Source organism: Ursus americanus, chromosome 16, assembly GCF_024610735.1.
Source record: "Ursus americanus isolate L20-20 chromosome 16, mUrsAme1.1.p, whole genome shotgun sequence".
Lineage (NCBI taxonomy): Eukaryota > Metazoa > Chordata > Mammalia > Carnivora > Ursidae > Ursus > Ursus americanus.
In genome coordinates this window covers 3,172,136-3,193,566 of record NC_142142.1, presented here as the reverse complement: position 1 = coordinate 3,193,566, position 21,431 = coordinate 3,172,136, and the positions used below count along the sequence as shown (strand labels likewise).

General features: G+C 41.0%; 1 protein-coding gene across 1 annotated transcript; it reads left to right on the top strand.

Moving 5' to 3' along the window:
• The first annotated feature begins 13,757 nt into the window (after nt 1-13,757).
• On the top strand, nt 13,758-16,481 carry LOC123782746 (olfactory receptor 2D3). Its single transcript, XM_045783033.2, has one exon. It carries the CDS (start codon nt 14,417-14,419, stop codon nt 15,359-15,361), a length of 945 nt encoding a protein of 314 aa, XP_045638989.2. The 5' UTR covers nt 13,758-14,416; the 3' UTR covers nt 15,362-16,481.
• The last annotated feature ends 4,950 nt before the right edge of the window (nt 16,482-21,431 follow it).

Below are 21,431 nucleotides of genomic sequence, written 5' to 3'. Positions count from 1 at the left end.
TGTGGCAGAGCCCACAGACTCATTGTCTTTTCTTTGCTGGGGGGGACTTCTCCTTCTCGTCATTCTGATGAGGAGAGGTTGCGGGGCTGTCCAGAGCCCAAATTATTGACCGGGACCCAGGCCGTGCGCCCTTGTTTTATAGGGATCTTAGGGATGTGGGCTTCTTTTTTTCTTTTTTTTTTTTAAAGATTTTATTTATTTATGTGACAGAGAGACAGCCAGCGAGAGAGGGAACACAGCAGGGGAGTGGGAGAGGAAGAAGCAGGCTCCCAGCGGAGGAGCCCGATGAGGGACTCCTTTCCAGAACGCTGGGATCACGCCCTGAGTCGAAGACAGGCGCTTAATGACTGCACCACCGAGGCGCCCCTGGATGTGGGCTTCTTGATTTTTCAGCCTGCCTTCTGGGGGAGGGGCCTGCCGCGCCGATACTCAGGTAACCCTGTTTGGGTAGAGTCTCCGTGTCCCCTGCGAGGGGGGATGGGGATGGGCACGCTGTGAGCCGGTACTTCCTGGCTTTTGTTCTCTGGCGGCTTTCCCTGGCGGTTTGTTGTGCCTCTTCTGAGAGTCAGAGCAGCAGCGGCCGAATTTCAGCCTCTGTCTCAGAACAGAGTGATCGCGGACCGTTCTCCACAGATGTTCTGGCCACTTTAACTCTGTTACTGTTGGTGCTGCTCAACCCTGCAGCGTCCCGGGATGTGCGCCCCATACCCGGTGTCCCAGCCCTCACTTCCAGGGCCGGCGCGTCTCTGTCCTTTGTGTTTCTAACACCACCAGCCGCCAGCCACCCCCATGCGCTCCCGGAGCTCCCAGTCTCAGTCTGCTTCCAGTGAGCACATCGGAGTTCCGTTTCTGGTCGCACGTGTTCCCCAGCTCACGGTTTCAGTCCGCTCTCTAGCGGGTGCTGGTCCGAGAGTCCTCCCGCTCCCCCGTGCAGGTGGCTACCGCTTCCCGGCGCCCAAACGCGGTGGATCCCTCCCCCTTCCGTTTATCTTCCGATATCTGTGCGCGGTTTCACGGCTCCCCGCTTCGTACCTCAATACTCAGCTCTGGAGATGTTCATTTGTAGAGATCCAAATGTATCTTCCTGCGTCTCAGGCTGATTCCGTGGATGTCAGGCTGGTCTGGTACCTATCCAGCTCGACTCAGGGGACCGGCTGAAAAAGGGGTCCCCTACTCCTCCGCCATCTTAACTCCTCCCCTCCTTAATTACTATTCTAACACTGTACTTTGTAAAAGGACGTTTCTACCACCTCACCAACATTTTTAGCTGACATGTATTTCTTCATGGTTTAATTCTGTTGAAAAAGAAATTTTGTATAAAATGGATGCTGCTACAATTTCAGGCCATTTTGTAGCCACTCTGTGAAGTGACCTTTAATAATAGTCTTATGTACAATAATTATAACAATGAAACAATGTTAAGTAATAAAACTTAACATTTTCCAAAAGAAAGAAAGAAAGAAAGAAAGAAAGAAAGAACCTCTTCCTTTTCTACTTGCAATATTTCCTAGCTACAAAAATTAAAGCCAGGTGTCAGTTGTTGTGGGGAGGGGGAAAACTAAAAAGTGGAACAGAATAGAAAGCTCATACACTGGCTGTTACACGTAACTGATAAATTATTGAACACTGCATCAGAAATTAATGATGTGTACTATATGTTGGCTAATTGAATTTAAATTTTAAAAAATTGAGAGCTCTTAGATAAACATATGTGAAATAAATGTACAACAGGGTTATTCCAAAAACCATTCAGAAGAGGACAAATAGTGAAGTAAAAAGTATTGATAAATACTAGTTTATTACATAGGGAAAAATAAAACTGGATTTCTGCCTAACGTGACAAAAGTAGTTAGACTTTAAATGGGCTAAATAAGAGTTCAAATAGAGCAATGACATTATAGGAGAAAACATAGGAGAACATCTTTTGACCTACATCAAGGAAACTTCAAAACACAGACCATAATGGAAAACTTGATGAATTTGATTTCGTCAAAATCTAGGATTTGCCTTCAATGAAGAACATGATGAATAAAGTTAAAAGGTTGATGAGAAAATGGATGAGATAGTTGAGCTATGTAAAACAAATAAGAAATAAGAACTTAATATCAGGAATTCATAATAAATTCTAAAAAACAAGAAGAAAAGGAAGTAACCCCCAATAGAAAAAAGCAGAGGATAACAAGGGAACTCACAAAAATTAATTTCAGAGGGCAACAAGAATAGAAAACAATACTGAAATTCATTAGTATTGGTTGGTATACAAACTTAAACAACAAAGAGACCCTATTTACCAATATTAGGTATGCAGAAACTGGAAAGTCAGATACTGTAAAGTATTGGCAAAAAGTAGAGGAGAGAGGAACACTCACTTTCATTTGGAAAAATGTAGAGACATACAGCCATTCTGGGAAGGAATCTGGTGTTGCTGGGTCACCTTATGCCTGTACAAAGGAAATAGTCACATCACAGAAAAGGAAATGAAAATGATCAAGAAACATAGAAAATTATGCTCATCCTCAAGTATAATTAATATCATATAACAAACTAACAGTGAGATGCCATTTTTTAACCTAATTGATTAACAAAATTGCAGAGTTTCACAATACCAAATGTTAGTACAGGTGTAACTAAATAGGAACTTTTATACAATTTGGTAACTGTAAATTAATGCAACTTTTTAATAGAACAATTGACAATATCTATTGACATTTTAAAGGAATGTACCTTTAGATCCTGCAATTAAACCTCGGGAAGTTATCCTTCAAATTTATTTGACAAGGACACAACAATATATGTTCAAGGAAGTTCACTGTGGCACTGTATTCGTGTCTAAAGAATAGAAAATCCATATGTCCATTAATATGGATATGGTTAAGTAAATTATAGCATATTTATATAATGGACATAATTTATTTTTAACGAGTTAGATTTATAGGTGCTGTGAAATCAAAACTAAACTATAAATAATGTGCAAGTCAAAACACAAACACAAACAATAAAATTCAAATTACTAGTATTTCGTTAAGGTGATGAATGATGCTTTGTGGAAACTAAATTGCCACTTGAAATATGATTGGAGGATTAACAAGTGCAGGGCATTTCCTTGAATCCCACGTGGCTGTACTACCATCTGATAACCTGATTCTTCCACCTGTTCTCTCTTACATTTTTTTTCCCTTAAGAGGATATGAATGCATCATTTCGATCTAAAATTTACCCTTTAAAAAATATTTTCATTAGCTTGAGAGAGCTATAGCAATAGTTCCATTTCCATGTGGTCAAACCAAAGTCTTAATTTAAGAGTTGAAAAGTCTCATTCTGTAAAACCGTCCTTTGTGAACTATTCCTACAAAAGAAAAGCTTGGACTTTATGTCCAGTAAATTAACAACTTTAATATAAGAGCCCACCCAAACCCCGGCTACCATGTTGCTATTAAGGCCATGCTAACCAAATTCAACTCCACCACTTAAGGTGGTCACGTGGCACCAGAACAACCACAAACCAAAATGACAGCACAAGGCCTGCAGTGCGGCTGTAGTACTCAGAAAGTTGGCATCCAGACAATCCAATATCTGCTAATTTTCACGTCTTTTAATTACCATACAAATGAAAACACACGTTTGATAACACACACTGAGAATATATCTGGTGAGCTATTTGGAATGACCTGGGTGTAAGGTTCGGCAGAGGGGTGTTAGAATGAGCTGGAGACTTTAGTCTGTGACCTCAGGTATAACTCCAAGTGCCCTAGGATGTCTCAGAGGATGGCAAGGTAATAAAGTTGAGGGCTTTTAAAGCTCCAGGGAATGCCCTGTTTACGTACCCTCAGGACCTCACCTCTAAATACATTGTTGAAGGGAAACTGCTCTGTTCATAACTGGGACCTAGGAGAATTGGAGTTTGTACGTTGAATGAAGTGAGGCAGAGAGGCTGGGGGTGGAGCCAGACTCCTAGGGATGACTCTAGCCAGGCCCTGGGAGGCATTGCTTAGGAGCCAACCCACAACGGGTGCTGTCCTTCGAGGCTGGATCTGCAGGCTGCAGAAATCATTCCCTCCCACACTCTATCCTCGATGCCTTCACCACTGACCCTGCAGCCCAGTTGCTGCCTCCTCTCTGTCCTCAGGTGAGAGTGGACAAGCTGTTGCTGGGTCTCAGTCTGTAGGAATGCTCAGAACCGGTTGGAGGTTGGGAGGTGGGCATGGCATTGGGAAAGGTAAAGTTGGGCATTTACTTTCTTACTCATCAATGTTTTTCCTTCCTGGACTCCGAGAAACAACAGTTGTCTTCCCACTCTTCTCCAGAGAGCCAGCCCAAAACTCCTTTTACAGACTTTCTTCATCAGGGATGGGGCTCCTTCCAGAGAGATCACAGAGGCTGTGCCTCTTGCTGTTGAAAAGCAACTGCCTGATTTTCCCTTTCCCTCCCGTGTCAGCCCTTCAGGCTTCCTTGTTTCTCTCAGCTTGCATGTGTTCCACCATCTCCCATGAGCAGGCAAGGGGCTGGAAGGAAGACAGGAAGCTTGCTTTGAGGAACCCCATCAAGAGCTCCTTGGTCTTGAGTGTTCCCTGGGTGTAGGAGATGCGAAGGAATCAGGACTGCATGGTACACTGCTCTGGGAAGGCTGGCACTGCCGCCTCCAAGCCCCTGGTGAGTTAGGACAGACAGCAGAGCGTGGGTCCCCTTAAAATCCGTGCTGTCCTTCTAGTCCAGAGGAGGATACTTGCCCCCACTGCTGGTGCCCTCACACACACCCCATACTGTGGTATCCTTCACGTACAAGTCAGGCGTGCTGGGTTCCCAAAACACCAGCCTTGCTCAGTATCCAGTTGGCTCAGTATCTGTGACGTCTTATTGCGAAAGAGTTGGTGGCCGTGGGGGTACATGTATGAGAACATGAAATACTTCAGTGAGTACATCTGTGGTGTGTGTTGTCTGCGTGTTTATATAAGATCTTGTGAAGCCGGCAGTGAGTGGGTATATGCGGCCTGTGGCGTGTGCATAGGACAAGGAATAACGCCACATATGCAACTGTGTGTGTGCGAGCCACAGTCACTAAGAGAAGATATCTGGAAAGGCCATAGTAGTTACAGCGTTATTAGGGCCTCAGAGGATAAAAGATGCATTGCCTGTCCCTTCAGTTTGGGGACACAGCCAGACTTACAGATCTCTTCCTGTCTTTCTTCCTTCTTCTTTTTCTCCACATCTCTAGATTCCTGTCCTCCAAGTCCAACTTCTGTTCCCTGATTTCTTCTAACTTTTCTCTTTATTGTATTTTCCCACTCTGATTTTTTCTTCGTCATTTTTTATCTGAATTAGATAAAGATACATCATTGCTTACTTAATTAGTACAGTTGGCAGTGTTATATGCAATCTTTAGAACATGAAAGAATCCTTGTCCCCGGCCTTCTTTGGAATAGAAAGGATACTACATTTCATCTTATTTCCTTCCTTTCTCACTGATTTGTATTACTCTCCTGTTTGGAGCTTTTCCTAATCCACATACACACTTACATATGTAAATGTACAAATCCTACCTTTAAGAGATAGAGAGAGAGTCAGTTTTTAAGTATACTCTGCAGTCTCTCCCTGGATACTAAGTTTTTGTTGTGCGTTCAGAGTTTATCAATGAGGTAAGAGTATTATTTAATGGAACCATGTCTAGAGAGAAAGAAAGATACACAACATGCCTACACACACACACACACACACACGTATGAATCTTACCCATACATGTTATTTCACAACACTCTTTTGAAACTCAACAGTGTGAACATCTTTCTATGGAAGATACAGATCTACTTACTTTTAATGGCTTAAGGTTAGTGCACCATGATCACAGCAGCCGTTTCTTGAAATGGAGCTGTCAGACATTGTGCGAACTACTTTCCAGTAAATTCTTAATTTAATCTTTATACCCACACTGTGCGTTTGTGGTGTTATATCCGTTTCACGCTAGGAAACAGAGGCATAACGGAGCTGAATCAATTGCCCAAGGCCACAGAGCTAAGAAATAGGGGAAGATGTTACAACCTATGTCTGTATGATTCACACATCTTTATACTGTTACCCATTTCTCTATATGATATAGATTATACCATATAAGAAAACAGTAATTAATTTAATGCATCACCTGTTGTTAGACCATGAGTTGTTTTATTCTGGAAACAATCCTGTAAGTGAATATCCTTTGAAACAAAGTTTTATGCATACCTGTAATTATTTCCAATATGTAAAGTCCTAAAAATAGCATTATTCAGAAAAAAAAGGCAAGTCCATTTTGTAACTTTATAATACTTTTGATTGCCTTCCAGAGAGATTTTATAAATGTTTCATGCCTACTTTTTTCATATCTGTTTGCCCCCTTCTCAAAAATACAGTTGGAGATTTCAGTCTATTTCAGCTTTGCTAATGTAATGCGAGAGAAACAACAGCTACTATTTTATTTTCTATTTCTCTAAGTGAGGATGAATGTTCTTTACACAGTTTTTGGCATTTGCTTTTCTTCTGTGAATTACCTATTTAACATCCTGTTTGCATCATTTCCATTGGTATTATTTTACTATTTTTAAAAGCTCTTTGAAGTCAGAGTTTCCTATTTGTTGTTTATATATTTCAGTGATCTGATCTTGTGGTTTGATTTGTAAATTCTTGAGGATTAGTGATGTTGAGCATCTTTTTATGTGTCTGCTTGGAGAAATGTCTGTTCATGTCTTCTGACCATTTTTTTATTGGATTATTTGGGTTTACAGTGTTGGGTTGTATAAATTCTTTTTTTTTTTTTTAAGATTTTATTTATTTATTCGACAGAGATAGAGACAGCCAGCGAGAGAGGGAACACAAGCAGGGGGAGTGGGAGAGGAAGAAGCAGGCTCCCAGCAGAGGAGTCTGATGTGGGGCTCGATCCCATAACGCCGGGATCACGCCCTGAGCCGAAGGCAGACGCTTAACCGCTGTGCCACCCAGGCGCCCCGGGTTGTATAAATTCTTAATATATTTGGATACTTATCCTTTACTGGATATGTTATTCGGAAATATCTTCTCCCATTCAGTAGGTTGTCTTTTAGTTTTGTTGATTGTTTCCTTTGCCGTGGAGACTTGTATTTTGAAGTAGTCCCAATAGTTTATTTTTGCTTTTGTTTCCCTTGCCCCAGGAGACATATCTAGAAAGATGTTGCTATGGCCAATGCAGAGAAATTCCTGCCTGTGCACTCTCTTCTAGGATTTTTATGGTTTCAGGTCTCACACGTAGGTCCTTAACCTATTTTGAGTTTATTTTTGCATGGGGTGTAAGGAGTGGTTTTGTTTCATTCTTTTGCATGTAGCTGTCCAGTTTTCCCAACACCATTTGCACAAAGCATGTCTGTTTCCCACTGCATATGTTTGCCTCCTTTGTCAAAGATTAATCCACCATATAATGATGGGTTTATTTCCGGGCTCTCTGTTCTAACCTATACGTGTATACATCTATTGCTGTGCCCATACTATATTGCTTTGATTTCTACAGTTTTGCAGTATATCTAGAAATCTGGGACTGTGGTACCTATGGTTTCTCTTCTTTCTCAGGATTGCTTTGGCTAGTCAGGTTCTTTTGTGGTTGTTGGTTCCATACATATTTTAGAATTATTTGAATTAGTCCTGTGAAAAATGTTGATGTTTTGATAAGGATTGTGTTAAAACTGTAGATTGCTCTGGGCAGTGTGGATATTCTAACAATATTTGTTTTTCCAATGCATGAGCATGGAATATTTTTCCATTTGTGTCATCTTTAATTTCTTTCATCAGTGTTTTATAGTTTTCAGAGTAGAGGTCTTTCACGTCAGTTCATTCCTAGCTATCTTGTTCTCTTTGGTGTAGTTATAAAGGGGATTGTTTCTTAATCTCCCTTTCTGCTGCTTCAATTATTAGTGTGTAGAAATGCTTCAGGAAGTATCTTCTATGTGTGCTTCATATGCCCTGCTGTTGAGTCCTGGCCATTTTTTCCTTCAGTCCAGTAGTCTGCAGAGGCTCTCTTTGCCCTTTGTGTACAGTGCGTGGTCCCCAGATGAGTGGGTCACATTTTGATAAGGTGTGCACTGGTCTGCATGTGAATCGAGGCCTGCTGCTGCTTCCAGTACTGAGGTCCTACAAACTGTGTGGGTCAGAAGATGAGGTGTTGGTGGGGTTTGTGATGGTCTTCTGCGGGAGCTATATCCTGAAGCTGGGACGAAGGCAAGTGTGACTGGGAAGGATGGAACTGCCAAAGTGTGGGTGGGCAGGGCTTGGTGTGAGCAAGTTAGGTAGTGAGTGGCAGCACTGTGCTGGTTCCCAAAAGTGGCCCTGTGTTTATGTTGGGATAAGAGAGGAAAATGGTACCTGACAGCTCCTTTGTTCCTCGAGAGTCTCCCTGTGATCACTGCCTATCTGTGGCATACTCCGAGATGAGCAAATTACTCGCCCTCCTGTCTGCCCCCAGTGTTTTCGAAACTCTTGCTTCCATGTATCTTCCCTGGCTGTTTGCTGTTTCTTCCCTGGCTGTTTATTGTACTGTCTCTTTAAGGGGGGGGAACTTTGCTTCCTAACACCCTCTGGGCTCTGCTAGAACCAAGTCTGCTGATTTTTATAAATTCCAGTCTTTAAGTCCCACTGGTTGTAAGAACTCACAAGGTTTGGTCCCTCTCACTTTCAAAGCCAAACGTTATGGGGTTTCATCTTCCCTGTGCAGGCTCCCTGGTATGATAGTCTATATTTGCACCACTGGCTACCTCCCCGCTGCGTACTGCCACAGTCCATTTCATTCCCAAAGCATGACTTTACCCTTCCTACCTCATTCATTGTGGGCTCTTTTCTACATTTAGTTGTGGGATTTGTTCTGCTGGTCGTCAGGTCATTTTCTGGGTTATCTACTGATGTAACTGTTACCTAGTTGTATTCATGGGATAAGACAAGCTTAGGTTCCTTCACCATCTTCCCAGGGTCTCAATATCTTCCTTTTAATTAGAATATATTATCCATTTACTTTTAATGTAATTCTGAATACAATTGGGATTAAGTCTACCATCTTATTATTCGCTTTCTATTTTTCTCATGTATTCCTTTTCTTTTCATCTTATTGGCCTTATGTTTGAGTATTTTTTATTCCATTTTATATAGTCTGTTTGATTTTTTGCTATGCCTATGGTTTTATATATTGAGGTTTACAGTATTCATCCCAGTTTTATTCCTTAGACCTGTCCTCTGAGAAGTAGCAACTCATTGCCAGGAGTTTTCAGTGAAGCTCCTCAATTCTGGATGGCTGGAATTCCAAAATCTTGCTGCTTTACCTGACTTCCCTAATAATTGCCTTCTGGGAGGCTTGCCCAGCCTTATACTATGCCTGCCTTGCTTAATATTCAGCCCAAACTTGTTCAGATTCCTAAAACCCCTTTACTGTGCAGCCACTTCCTTTCTGATGCTCTCTTTCACCTGTTCCAAATGCTTTGGCACCATCAGTTATGGATCTCTGTTTCCTCACCTCAGTGAGGCCATAGTGCTCTGCTTAGGCTCCAGATCCATGGACCATGGTCCTGAGAGTGCCCCTTGGCATTAAGTTAGTGGGACCATGGAACTGACCTTGCTTATTTCCTTGCTGTGCAAGATTGCTTTCTGAACTGGCTATTGTCCAATGTCTGAATATAGGTATTCCATACTTCCATTTCATATTTGCTTCTAGCAAGATAGCTGGTCCTATGGCAGTTACTTTATTAAGACTGAAAGCAGGGCACCTGGGTGGCTCAGTGGGTTAAACCTCTGCCTTCAGCTCAGGTCATGATCTCAGGGTCCTGGGATTGAATCCCACATTGGGCTTTCTGCTCAGCGGGGAACCTGCTTCTACCTCTGTGCTTTTTCTCTCTCTCAAAAATAAATAAATAACGTCTTTAAAAGAAAAAAAGAGAAAGCAGATGCAATAACGTGACTTTAGTTTAAAGCATCCTCAGCTAAGTGCTGTTTAGATTTTCCCATGTTTATATTTTTCCTATATTGGCAATAGACGATGACCTATTAAAAACAACATTAAAGAACAAGATCATTAAAAAGGAAAAAATAACCCACCCATAATTCCAATACCCAGAGTCAATCACTCCCAACATTTTCGAGATATTTTTCTTTCAGTGCTTTCTGTGTGCTTTGAAAACCTATATTAACATTGGTCCCTAGGGGCGCCTGGGTGGCACAGCGGTTAAGCGTCTGCCTTCGGCTCAGGGCGTGATCCCGGCGTTATGGGATCGAGCCCCACATCAGGCTCCTCCGCTATGAGCCTGCTTCTTCCTCTCCCACTCCCCTTGCTTGTGTTCCCTCTCTCGCTGGCTGTCTCTATCTCTGTCGAATAAATAAACAAAATTAAAAAAAAAAAAAACATTGGTCCCTAAGCAATACCACTTGTGGTAAGTACCAGTGGAAGATGATTGTCATTATTATTATTAAGGATATTAATCATTATCTGTAGGATATAGAGGAAACAGAGATGCTCAGGTAACAGCTACAAAATAAAATAAGGGGAAAAAGAAAGTGACCAACGTTACATTACTGACAGTGCTGAGAACAGTTATTACCTGTGGAATTTTAGAAGTAATTGTGGGAGAGGAAGTAGTTCTTTGAGTAACTGTAGGCACGATGCTGTACAGTATATCCCTAGGGCTTACTCGTTTTACAAAACTCAAACTTAGTATCCTTTGTCTAATACTTAATTTGACTAATAATTGCCTCCTTCCACAAGCCCCTGGCAATGACTATACACCTCTCTGCTTCTATGAGTTTGACTATTTTACATTAAGTGATATCATGTAGTATTTGTCCTTTTTGTGAGCATGTTGTGTGTGTGTGTGTATTTGTTCTTCTGTATCTGGCTTACTTCACTTAGCATGATGTCCTCCAGGTTCATCCGTGTTGTCACATATGGCAGGATTTCCTTCCTTTATAAGGGTGAATAATATTCTATTGTGTGTATATTCAAGATTTTCTTTATGCATTTGTTAATGGACATTTAAATGGCTACTATGTCTTGACTCTTATGAATAATGCTGCAATAAACATGGGAGTTCAGATGTTTTTTCAAGATCTTGATTTCGATTCCTTTGGATATATACCCAGAAGTGAGATTGCTGGATCATATGATAATTCTATTCTTAATTTTTTGAGATACCTCCAAACTGTTTTCCATAGTAGCTGCCCCAATTTACATTCCTACCAACAATGTACAAGGTTTTCCTTTTCTCCACATCCTTGTCAACACTAGTTACCTTCTGGGTTTTGTATTTTTTAACTTTTTTTCTAGTAACCACCCTAACAGGGGTAATGTAATATTTCAGTGTTTTGATTGACACTTGCATGATGATTAGTGATGATGTGCAACTTTTCATGTACCTCTTGGCCATTTGTATGTCTTCTCTGGAGACATGTTTATTCAGTTTTCTTGTCCATTTAAAAAATTAGATTATTGGGGCGCTTGGGTGGCTGAGTCGTTCAGCGTCTGCCTTCGGCTCAGGGTATGATCCCAAGGTCCTGGGGTCGAGCACCACATGGGGCTCCTCCACTGGGAGCCTGCTTCTTCCTCTCCCACTCCCCCTGCTTGTGTTCCCTCTCTCACTGGCTGTCTCGCTCTCTTTCAAATAAATAAATAAAATCTTTTTTAAAAATTGGATTATTTGCTTTATTTTTTTGGCCATTCGGTTATATGAGTTCCTTATATATTTCAGATATTAACACTTTATGAGATATATGGTTTGCAAATATTTTCTCCTATTTCATGGGATGCCTTTTCATTTTGTTGATCGTTTCCTTTGCTGTGCAGAAACTTTTTCTTAGGTATTTGTTTGTTTGTTTTATCTCACTTGTCTTTTCATTGCTTGTGCTTTAGGTGTCAAATCCAAAATCATTGCCAAGTCTAATCTCCCAAAGTTTTCCCCTTTATCTTCTTCATCACGTTTTATAGTTTCAGGTCTTCTGTGAACCCATTTTGGGTTGATTTTTGTATATGATGTAAGGTAAAGGTCCAATTTCTTTTCTTTTTTCTTTCTTTTTTTGCATGTGCATATCCAGTTTTCCCAACACTATTTATTGGTGAGACCGTCATTTCCTCACTGTGTGTTCTTGGCACCCTTGTCAAAGATCAGTTGACTGTACATGTGTGGGTTTATTTCTGGGTTCTGTATTATATTCCATTTGTCTGTATGTCTGTTTTTTACCATTATTATATAACATGATACACAAATTTCCTTGTGAATATTTTTCTTCAATTTGGAGTATTTATTTAGAATAGATTTATTTATTTGGAATAGATTCCTAGAATTCGATTTAGAAATTGGGACAATATTTGGCGGTATTATATGATATTAGGCCTAGGGGATTCCTTTCCTTGGAGTTCTCCGAAAGAAATGAGAAATATGAAAACTAAGACACTGCTTTTTATTAATTGCACTAGTCCCTAATGTCACTCAAGTTCAGAACTCTGATAAGCCTAGGTTGGGGTACTTGGTCTAATGTAAAGTCTTTCAAAATCTTCAATCTCCCTTACAGCTTAAGTTTGACTTTGCCAAATTTATCAGTCCAATTCCATGAAGAAGTGAGGAAATGGAACATGCATGACTCTTTAAAGCACAATAACCCTAACGAGTAGTAAATATGGACCAAGCAACATCCTAGAATGTCACAAATCAGATTCTTCCTCACGAGGAAGAAAGGACTAGTAAAAAGGGAATTTCTCCCTTCCCCATATTATTGAGCCCTGGGTCAAATTTAAATTTTAAAATATATGACAAAATTATTTTCCAGAAAGATTGGACTAATTTTCCTACCCACTTACATTGTACAAAAATGTCTTTTTTTCCCCTGCATCCTCGTTTTACAGTTAAAAAATTCTGCCATTTTAAAATTGTATAATTTGGGGAAGGTAGCTGAACTTTCTGTGCCTCAGTTTTTTCATCTGCAAAGTAAGATGAATAATGTCTACCATATAATGTTATTGGGACACTGTAATTATGTAAACCCTTCATGCCTGTCATGAGTTAAATTTTCAATAAAATACTAGTTACTAGGGCACCTCATGGCTCAGTCAGTTAAGTGTTTGCCTTCAGCTCAGGTCATGATCCCAGCTTCCCCCTCTCCTTCTCCCCCTCCCCCCTGCTGGTGCTCTCTTAGCTCACTCTCTGTCTCTCAAAAAATAAATAAAGTCTTTTTAAAAAATACTAGTTACTATTTTGTGATGTGCTTGTTCCGTTAAAATATTAGCTAATAGCGCAGGTGAAAAAATGAAAAAAATCTCTCGTTGTATTGTACTCATGTAGTTATAATAATATCGAATATTTTTCTTATACTGAAAATCTGTTTGCGTTTCTTCTTTGTAAGTATTCCTTGGCCCATTATTGCTTCGCCTCAACCATTTTCATAGTGTTTTATATTTAATCTTAATGTAATAAAGGTATTAACTATTGTCTGATGTCTCCTTCAAATATTTTCCTCAGTTTGTAGTTTAACTTTTAATTTTATTCATGATATTACTCTCTCAAGAAGTCTTTCGATTTATGTTGTACATTCTATATGTTTTCCTTCATGGTTTTTTAGACAGATTGTATATCAGTCTGATCCTATCCAGATATCACAAGAATTTTAACTTATTCTTCCTGTCTTTTGTTGTTTTACTTTCAGTATTTTACTCTTTAATCCAAATAGAATAATATTCAGTGTATTCAATGATAAGGCTTTATTTTTTTAAAGATTTTATTTAGTCATTTGTCAGAGAGAAAGAGAGAGCACAAGCAGGGGGAGCAGCAGGCAGAGAGGGAGGCAAGTTCCCTGCCCAGCAAGGAGACCAATGCAGGATTCCATCCCTGGACACTGGGATCATGACATGAGCCAGAGGCAGATGCTACCCTGGTATCCCAAGGCCTTCTTTTTAAAGCAAGAATAATTTATTGTTTTTTAAGAGGTCAAATTAAGTTTGATGCCTGAAAGCCGTTTCACATTTTTCAAGAATATATTATAATTAAATATGCAGTATTTTGAATAGTTATTGGTGCAATTTTATACATGGTAACAGTGCTAACAATATGCACATCATTTTGTAACAATATGTGTACAGGCATTTAGTAAAATCCACGTGAAGTCCAATATCCTCATATCAGAACTAGCAAAGAAGGCTTTAACAATGTCACACTCCGTAAGTAAGTGGCCTGGGAAGAGGAGATTTGGGAAACAATGAAGTGGATTTACATTAGAAAAAACTAATAAGAATTAAAATATTCTATTTAGCATTATTTCGAATGACATGAATAACAACAAGCTAGAAATATCCGATTTGGTTTGAAATGAGCTAGAATGATACTCTTCTACAAGACTTGATGTCACAAACCCAACGTTTGTCCTTTCTATTTGTGCAGACAGATAAAGAGCCATAAACTCAATGGGAGAGGAAAACCAAACCTTTGTGGCTGAGTTTCTTTTCCTTGGCCTTTCCCAGGACTTGCAGACCCAGATCCTGCTATTTATTCTTTTTCTCATCGTTTATCTTTTGACCGTGCTTGGAAACCTGCTCATCATCATTCTCATCTTCATGGATTCTCGACTTCACACTCCCATGTACTTTTTTCTTAGAAACCTGTCTTTCGCAGATCTCTGCTTCGCCACTAGCATTGTCCCTCAAGTGTTGGTCCACTTCCTTGTAAAGAGGAAAACTATTTCTTTTTTTGGGTGTATGGCACAGACAGCTGTCTTCCTTTTGGTTGGGTGTACAGAGTGTGCACTGCTGGTGGTGATGTCCTATGACCGGTACGTGGCTGTCTGCAAGCCTCTGCACTACTCCACCATCATGACCCCAAAGGTGTGTCTCCAGTTGGCTATAGGATCCTGGGCCAGCGGGGCAGTAGCGTCTCTGGTGGATACCACCATTACGTTCCAACTACCCTATCAAGGACAGAACATTATCAATCACTACTTTTGTGAACCTCCTGCCCTCGTGAAGCTGGCTTCAGCAGACACTTACAGCACCGAAATGACCATCTTTGCAATGGGCGTGGTCATGCTCTTAACTCCTGTCTGCCTGATCCTTGTCTCCTACTGGAATATTATCTCCACTGTGCTCCAGATGCAGTCTGGGGAGGGGAGGCTCAAGGCTTTCTCTACCTGTGGCTCCCATCTGATTGTTGTTGTCCTCTTCTATGGCTCAGGAATATTCGCGTACATGCAGCCAAACTCCAAGACCACAAGAAAGGGGAATAAAACGATATCTGTGTTCTATACAGTGGTGACTCCAATGTTGAACCCCATAATTTATAGCCTGAGAAACAAGGATGTCAAAGGGGCTCTCAGAAAACTAGCTGGCAGGAAGTCCTTTTCTCAGAGGCAATGATCTCTGGGTCTGACGTTTAGTTTAGTTAGTTTAGTTTAGTTCAGTTTCGTTTTTTGGAGAGAGAAGAGAGGTAGAGAGAGTGTGTGCACACGCGAGGGAGGCCAGAGGGAGAGAGAGAATCTTCAGCAGCCTCCCTGATAGTGCAGAGCTGACTCAGGGCTCCGTTTCATGACCCTGAGATCATGGCTGAGCTGAAATGGTCAGATGCTTAACTGACCGAGGCTACCAAGCACCCCTCTGGGTCTGACTTTTAGAACTATGGTAACATTCTTAAAAGAGGTACGGTACTTTGGTGGACAGTTATGAATTAGTTCAGGAGACATAAAAGTGAAGGACAATGTGCTAAAATCTATGAGCTCCATGATAAGGCAGAACACAGAGGAGAGATGTAAGGATAAATAGGTTTTCACATCAAGCGCTATTTTGGAGTTTGTGGTTAATTCAGTTAACGTGGATATGTTTTAAGCATGATCACAATTGAATCCAAGAGGTTGAAACTGGATTATTTTGAAATAACATCTAATGTGAGTTGTATACATGATTCTGACACCAAAGGTATTTCAGGTTTAGATGTCCCAGTCATACAAACCTAGGAATAGGCTCTGACAGAAACAATCAATAAATCTGGAAGAGTCTTTAATACTGGGATCATTCATGGCTCAGAGCATTTCCACCTGTAAAATGGCACCCAAAGCAAAATACTTACAAGTTCGTAACATTCTCTCCTGGAAGCTTCAAAAACTGAGTTTTATCTTACCCCAAATTTCACAGAAACATAGACTATCAGAATAGAAAGGGAAATTACAGTCATTTAACACGAACACAGGTCTGAGGCATAAACCACTCTACAGTATTTCCATTGAGTAATTATCTAGATTGGCCTAAACAAGTATAGCTCCCTACTCTCTTGGATCATTCCCTTTCATTTTTACAGTTGATTCTTGAACAACATGTGCCAGCCCCACATATTGGAAAATCCTCACACAACCACTGACTCCTCCAAAATTTAAGTTCTAATAGCCTACTGTTGACTGGAAGCCTTCCCAATTACATAAGCATTCCGTTGACACATATTTTATAAGCTATATGTATTATATACTGTATTCTTAAAATAAAGTAACCTAGAGAAAAGAAAATGTTCTTAAGATTGTAAGAGAAAATACATTCATATCACTGACTGTATCCAAAAACATCCACATTTAAGTGGAGCCATGCAGTCCAAACCTGCATTGTTCCAGGGTCAACTATAGATAGTTCTTTGCTGTTACTGAGACCTTCCTTATGGTAACTCAAAATCAATTTTCCTATATCTTGAATGCACTTTCTCTAGTTTTGGTCCTAGAACAATTTTCAGTATTCTGTACCACAACCCACCGACGTCAGTTTCTGTATTGGCCCAAATTCAATTTTCACAGCTAACCACCCACTTGTTTCTGGGGTGCTTTGGCACCCTGTATTCATTCTGGTCATCCTCCTTTGATTGACCCCACTTTACCCAATGAATACCTCTTCCAAAACCAAAAGAGAAATTAGGATTTTAAAACTCGAGCTTACCACTCTGCAGCTGACCCCTCCATAGGCTTAGATGCCTGTAAGCACATCTCACTGTGGCTCAACGTCTCTGGAACGGTCGATTCTGGGGTCTACTTTAGGCTTCATAAACCCTTAGTCCAAACAATCTGGTTGACAGCCACTTGCCTGTTTTACCCATACTTTTACTCAGTCACATGTTTAGAGGGGATTCCATGACAACCATTCTACAGTTGGCATGGATATGATTCCAGGAACAAGAGACCTCAGTAGTCAGGAACTACTGATTCTGCAGTAGAAGACCTCCCCTGACGTAATATCTAGTAGCTACATTTCTTACTTCTTCCATTCATGCTTCCATGCATTCATTTTAAAGCCATTTATTGAGCTCTTACTTCATTTTATCTTACCTGGCTCTCATTGTAGCCCGTATACCCAGAGCAATGCCTGACACAGAATGTGTTTCAATCAACATTTTTGCATTTGTTACTATCCTTTTAGAATTACTGTATCTGCACCACAATAGACAATCTGTAATCTGGGGTGTGTGAGGATCAGAGAACAATCTCATACAAACAGCACGTGCTAGTTGAAGTAATATAGACAAGGATAAAACAGTAATAGGTGTGGGGCGCAGGGGTAGCACAGCGGTTAAGCGCCTGCCTTCGGCTCAGGGCGTGATCCCGGTGTTCTGGGATCGAGCCCCACATCAGGCTCCTCCGCTATGAGCCTGCTTCTTCCTCTCCCACTCCCCCTGCTTGTGTTCCCTCTCTCGCTGGCTGTCTCTGTCTCTGTTGAATAAGTAAATAAAATCTTTAAAAAAAAAAACCAGTAATTGGTGAAGCTGGTGAAGTGGCTGCCCTTGATCATCTAAATGAGATCGATTTCAATAACAGAAAGAAAAGTAAGGAAATGTAAATGAACAATTTACATTTAGAGAAGTCTCCACATGAGGAAGAAGGACTAAAGAAGGTTCATGGGAGAAAATGGGGTTGTGAGCTTTTCTTCTTTCTTTTTTCTTTTCTTCCTTTCCTTTCCTTTCCTTCCCTTTCTTCAAGATTCGTAAGTCACTTCTCCTTTTTCCTTGAGGACTTTCACCCCTGAATCACTGTCACTTTTCCCAACTCCTACTCTTGTTATAGATCTTAGGTATTCTAATTTTCACATAAAATGAAATATTCAACTACTCTGCCTTCTCGGAATTCCTTGATCTCTGTCCTCCAGTGACCTCAGCCACCCGCACCATGGTCATTTCTTCAGTAATCCCATTACCAATAGTTGCCATCCCAACTCCAAATTCTGAAACCACTGAATCCTAAGCAAAATAAAATGGTTACTGTTTTAAGGCACTAAATGAATAAATAACTGAACAAATAATGGAAAAGCTGAGAGAATTATGCTCCCATTCATTCCAACAAAATAGACACTGATGGGACTTTTTCACACTAACAAAAGCTGCTATCTCTTTCTGAAAACAAAACGAAACAAAACGAAACCCCCAAACATGCTCTCTCTCTCCTGCTATGGAGGGGGAGAAGGAATAAAGGGCCAGAAACCTTCTAAAGAAAAAATTTCATGCACACACCCAAAAATAATAATGAAGATAATGTATAGATTAGGGTTCTTAGTTGCAAGTAACAGAGGCCGACTATGTGTGATTTAAGCTAAAAGGAAAAATATTGAAATAATGGTAATTCTGGTCCTGCAGCCAGCACCACAGGCCAAAATCCTATAGAATGGGTGTGATGAGACCATCACTGCCATTCAGCACTAGATGGCGCACTTTACTCCGCAACACGTTCAGCCCAGGCCCTGCTGCTGGAGCTGTTGATTCACTGAGGCTGGAACTTGGGATGTTGGTGCTTCTTCTGCCACTTAAAAAAAAAAAGAAAGAAAGAAACTGTGCTGACAAACACCACATCAGTCAGGTGATCAAGGTTAACAGCAATAGGGGCTCCTGGGTGGCTCAGGCCATGAAGTGTCTGCCTTTGGCTCAGGTCATGATCTTGGGATCCTGGGATCAAATCCTGTGTCAGGCACCCAGCAGGGGTCCGCTTCTCCCTCTGCCCGCCCTGTCCCCCCCCCCACTCGTGGTCTCTTGTTCTTTCTCTCTCTAATACATAAAATCTTATAAAAGAAAGAAAATCGAAATAACTTATGATTTTAGTTAATAATGTGTCAGTGGGGTGCCTGCGTGGTCAGTTGCTTGGGGATCAACTCTTCAGTTCAGGAAATGGTTTCAGGGTCTCAGGGTCATGGGATTGAGCCCCACATGAGGCTTTGCACTCAGTATGGAGTCTGCTTGGGATGTCTCTCTCCCTTCCACTCTGCCCCTCCCCCTGCTCTCTCTGTCTTTAAAATTAATAAAAACTTAAAAGAAAATATTGGGGTATCAATGTTGATTTTGTTAATTGCAACAAATACCATAATTTTAATGTAAGATGCAGTAATAGGAGAAAGTGGGTATATGAGGACTCAGGTAGGTACTTCTCAGTTTTTCTGTAAGTCTAAAACAGATCTACAAAATAAAGTCTGTTTTTTAAAAAGGAACGGTTTGCTATGCTTGCTTTTTCAAGTCACTAGCCATTCAGAGTCTACACTGGGAGTATCTAATCCATCGAGTCCAAGTTACATGCTATACCCTAGCTGCGGTGAAGACAAAGAATGTGAATTTCAAGTGGATTCAGATTGGATGGAGGGAGACAGGCTCTAACTAGCCCAAGACTCCCAGATGACTATAAACATGGAAAGGGTACTCAAATGATCAGAAGCCAAAAATTGACACACGTCCCCTACCCGTGGCCTATGAAACCAAATCACCCCACTAATGTCTTGACAGATTCCAGACTGGCCATGTGACTCATAATCTACATAACACAATATTCTGAGGATGTGTAGAACACAGAATGTTGGGTGAAGAGATACAGTAGCATAGCACGGCGAATGCTTCTGTTGGGCATTAAGATTGTCCTCATCTGATTGTGCTACTGATGCATCCCCTCCTGCTAGTACAATATCTGCCACATATTAGGTCATCAGTAAAAATTTGCTGAATGAATATGTGGTCTAGGAAATGTATTGGCTCAAGTCCGTTTTCTCTGTATTTTCTTAAATACAGATAGGTTTTAATTCAGAACATGTGGATGTCATGGTACTACAAGGAAATGGAGTTTGTAGCAAACAATTGCATGCATCTCAAGGATCGAGTCCCCCATAGCGTCAGAGTCCTTTACCTTTCAATGAAAGTCATATGTTGAGAGAAATTTTATTCCACTAAAAAGTATCTGGACCTTTAGTGAAGTGACTGCAACCTGAAAATTACCCTGAGCATAGTCAGTGCTTCAGTGACCTTTGAAGGCACATGGTCAGAAACCTCATATGTATAAGGTATGAGAGAAAGGCTGGTCATTCTCCTTCCTACTTTGTGCCTTTTCCCTTTCCCTGCTCTTTAATTGGCTGTGGAACATGTTTGAGTCTATGTGCTGGCAATACTTACAAGTTACAATTTTGATTTTGCCTAGCTACTTTACTATGACTTTGATAAAGGTCAGCCTCATCACAAACAATTCATAGCACGCACCATACCCCCAATCTTGGAAAATATCATCCATAATTCTGCAATAACTTACTAATGGCCCCCTGAATATTGAAGCATTGAGGGAACAGCAGCGGTACAAGTAAGAAGTGGACTGAGCTTGGAGTTCAGCTTTGTGAGATTTTAGTTTCAAAATACTGAGGGATGGTAATGACTACCTCATAGTTGTGGTGATGGGTGAGATGATATTTACAATTTGCTTAAGACAGTAATGAGCACAGAGGAGGTTAGGAAAAATCTTCTACTTCCCCTTTTCTTTTACCTTGTTCAACTCACCATCTAGATTTAAAGCTCTCTCTGTGGGAGGCTCTCCCTGACATCCCAGTTTGAATTCTTCCTCTGGGGCTCAATCCTAGACCCTCTCCTCTTAGCGTTTTCGGTTTCTCTCTCTCTTTCTGCAGTGTCATCCTCACCCATAGCCTCGACTCTCACCTACCCACAACTGACACGAATTTCACACCTCTGGCCTGAGACACCTCGAAGCTCCAGACCGCTCTATCCATATGTCTTTTTGATAATGCTTCTTGGACGCCACAAAGTATCTCATAGTCAAGCGAAAACTGAACTCATGGACTTCCGAGAGACTTTTTACTTGGATATGAAACAGAAGGACTGAAGGAGGGAGTCATTCAATCAGTGAAAACCATGTTATATACAAATCGGTATCCTTTCGAAATTCTGCCACGTTGTTTGGTTCTATGCAAGTGGGGTGGGGGGTGTCACGGAGAAGGTGAGGAAGATTTTGGCCAGTTCTCCCGGATGGGATGGGGCAGCTGAGAATGTTCCACAGGCCATCCTCCCTGCACCTCACCCTCACCTCCACCCTGACAAGACCCGCACTCACCCATTCCTGGCCCTAGGCTTGGACCTCAGTCTACGGGGTGGGCGGGGTCTGCGGAAGGGGGGGACGAAGGGGCGGGACTGGGAGAAGTCCGCGGACTGGGG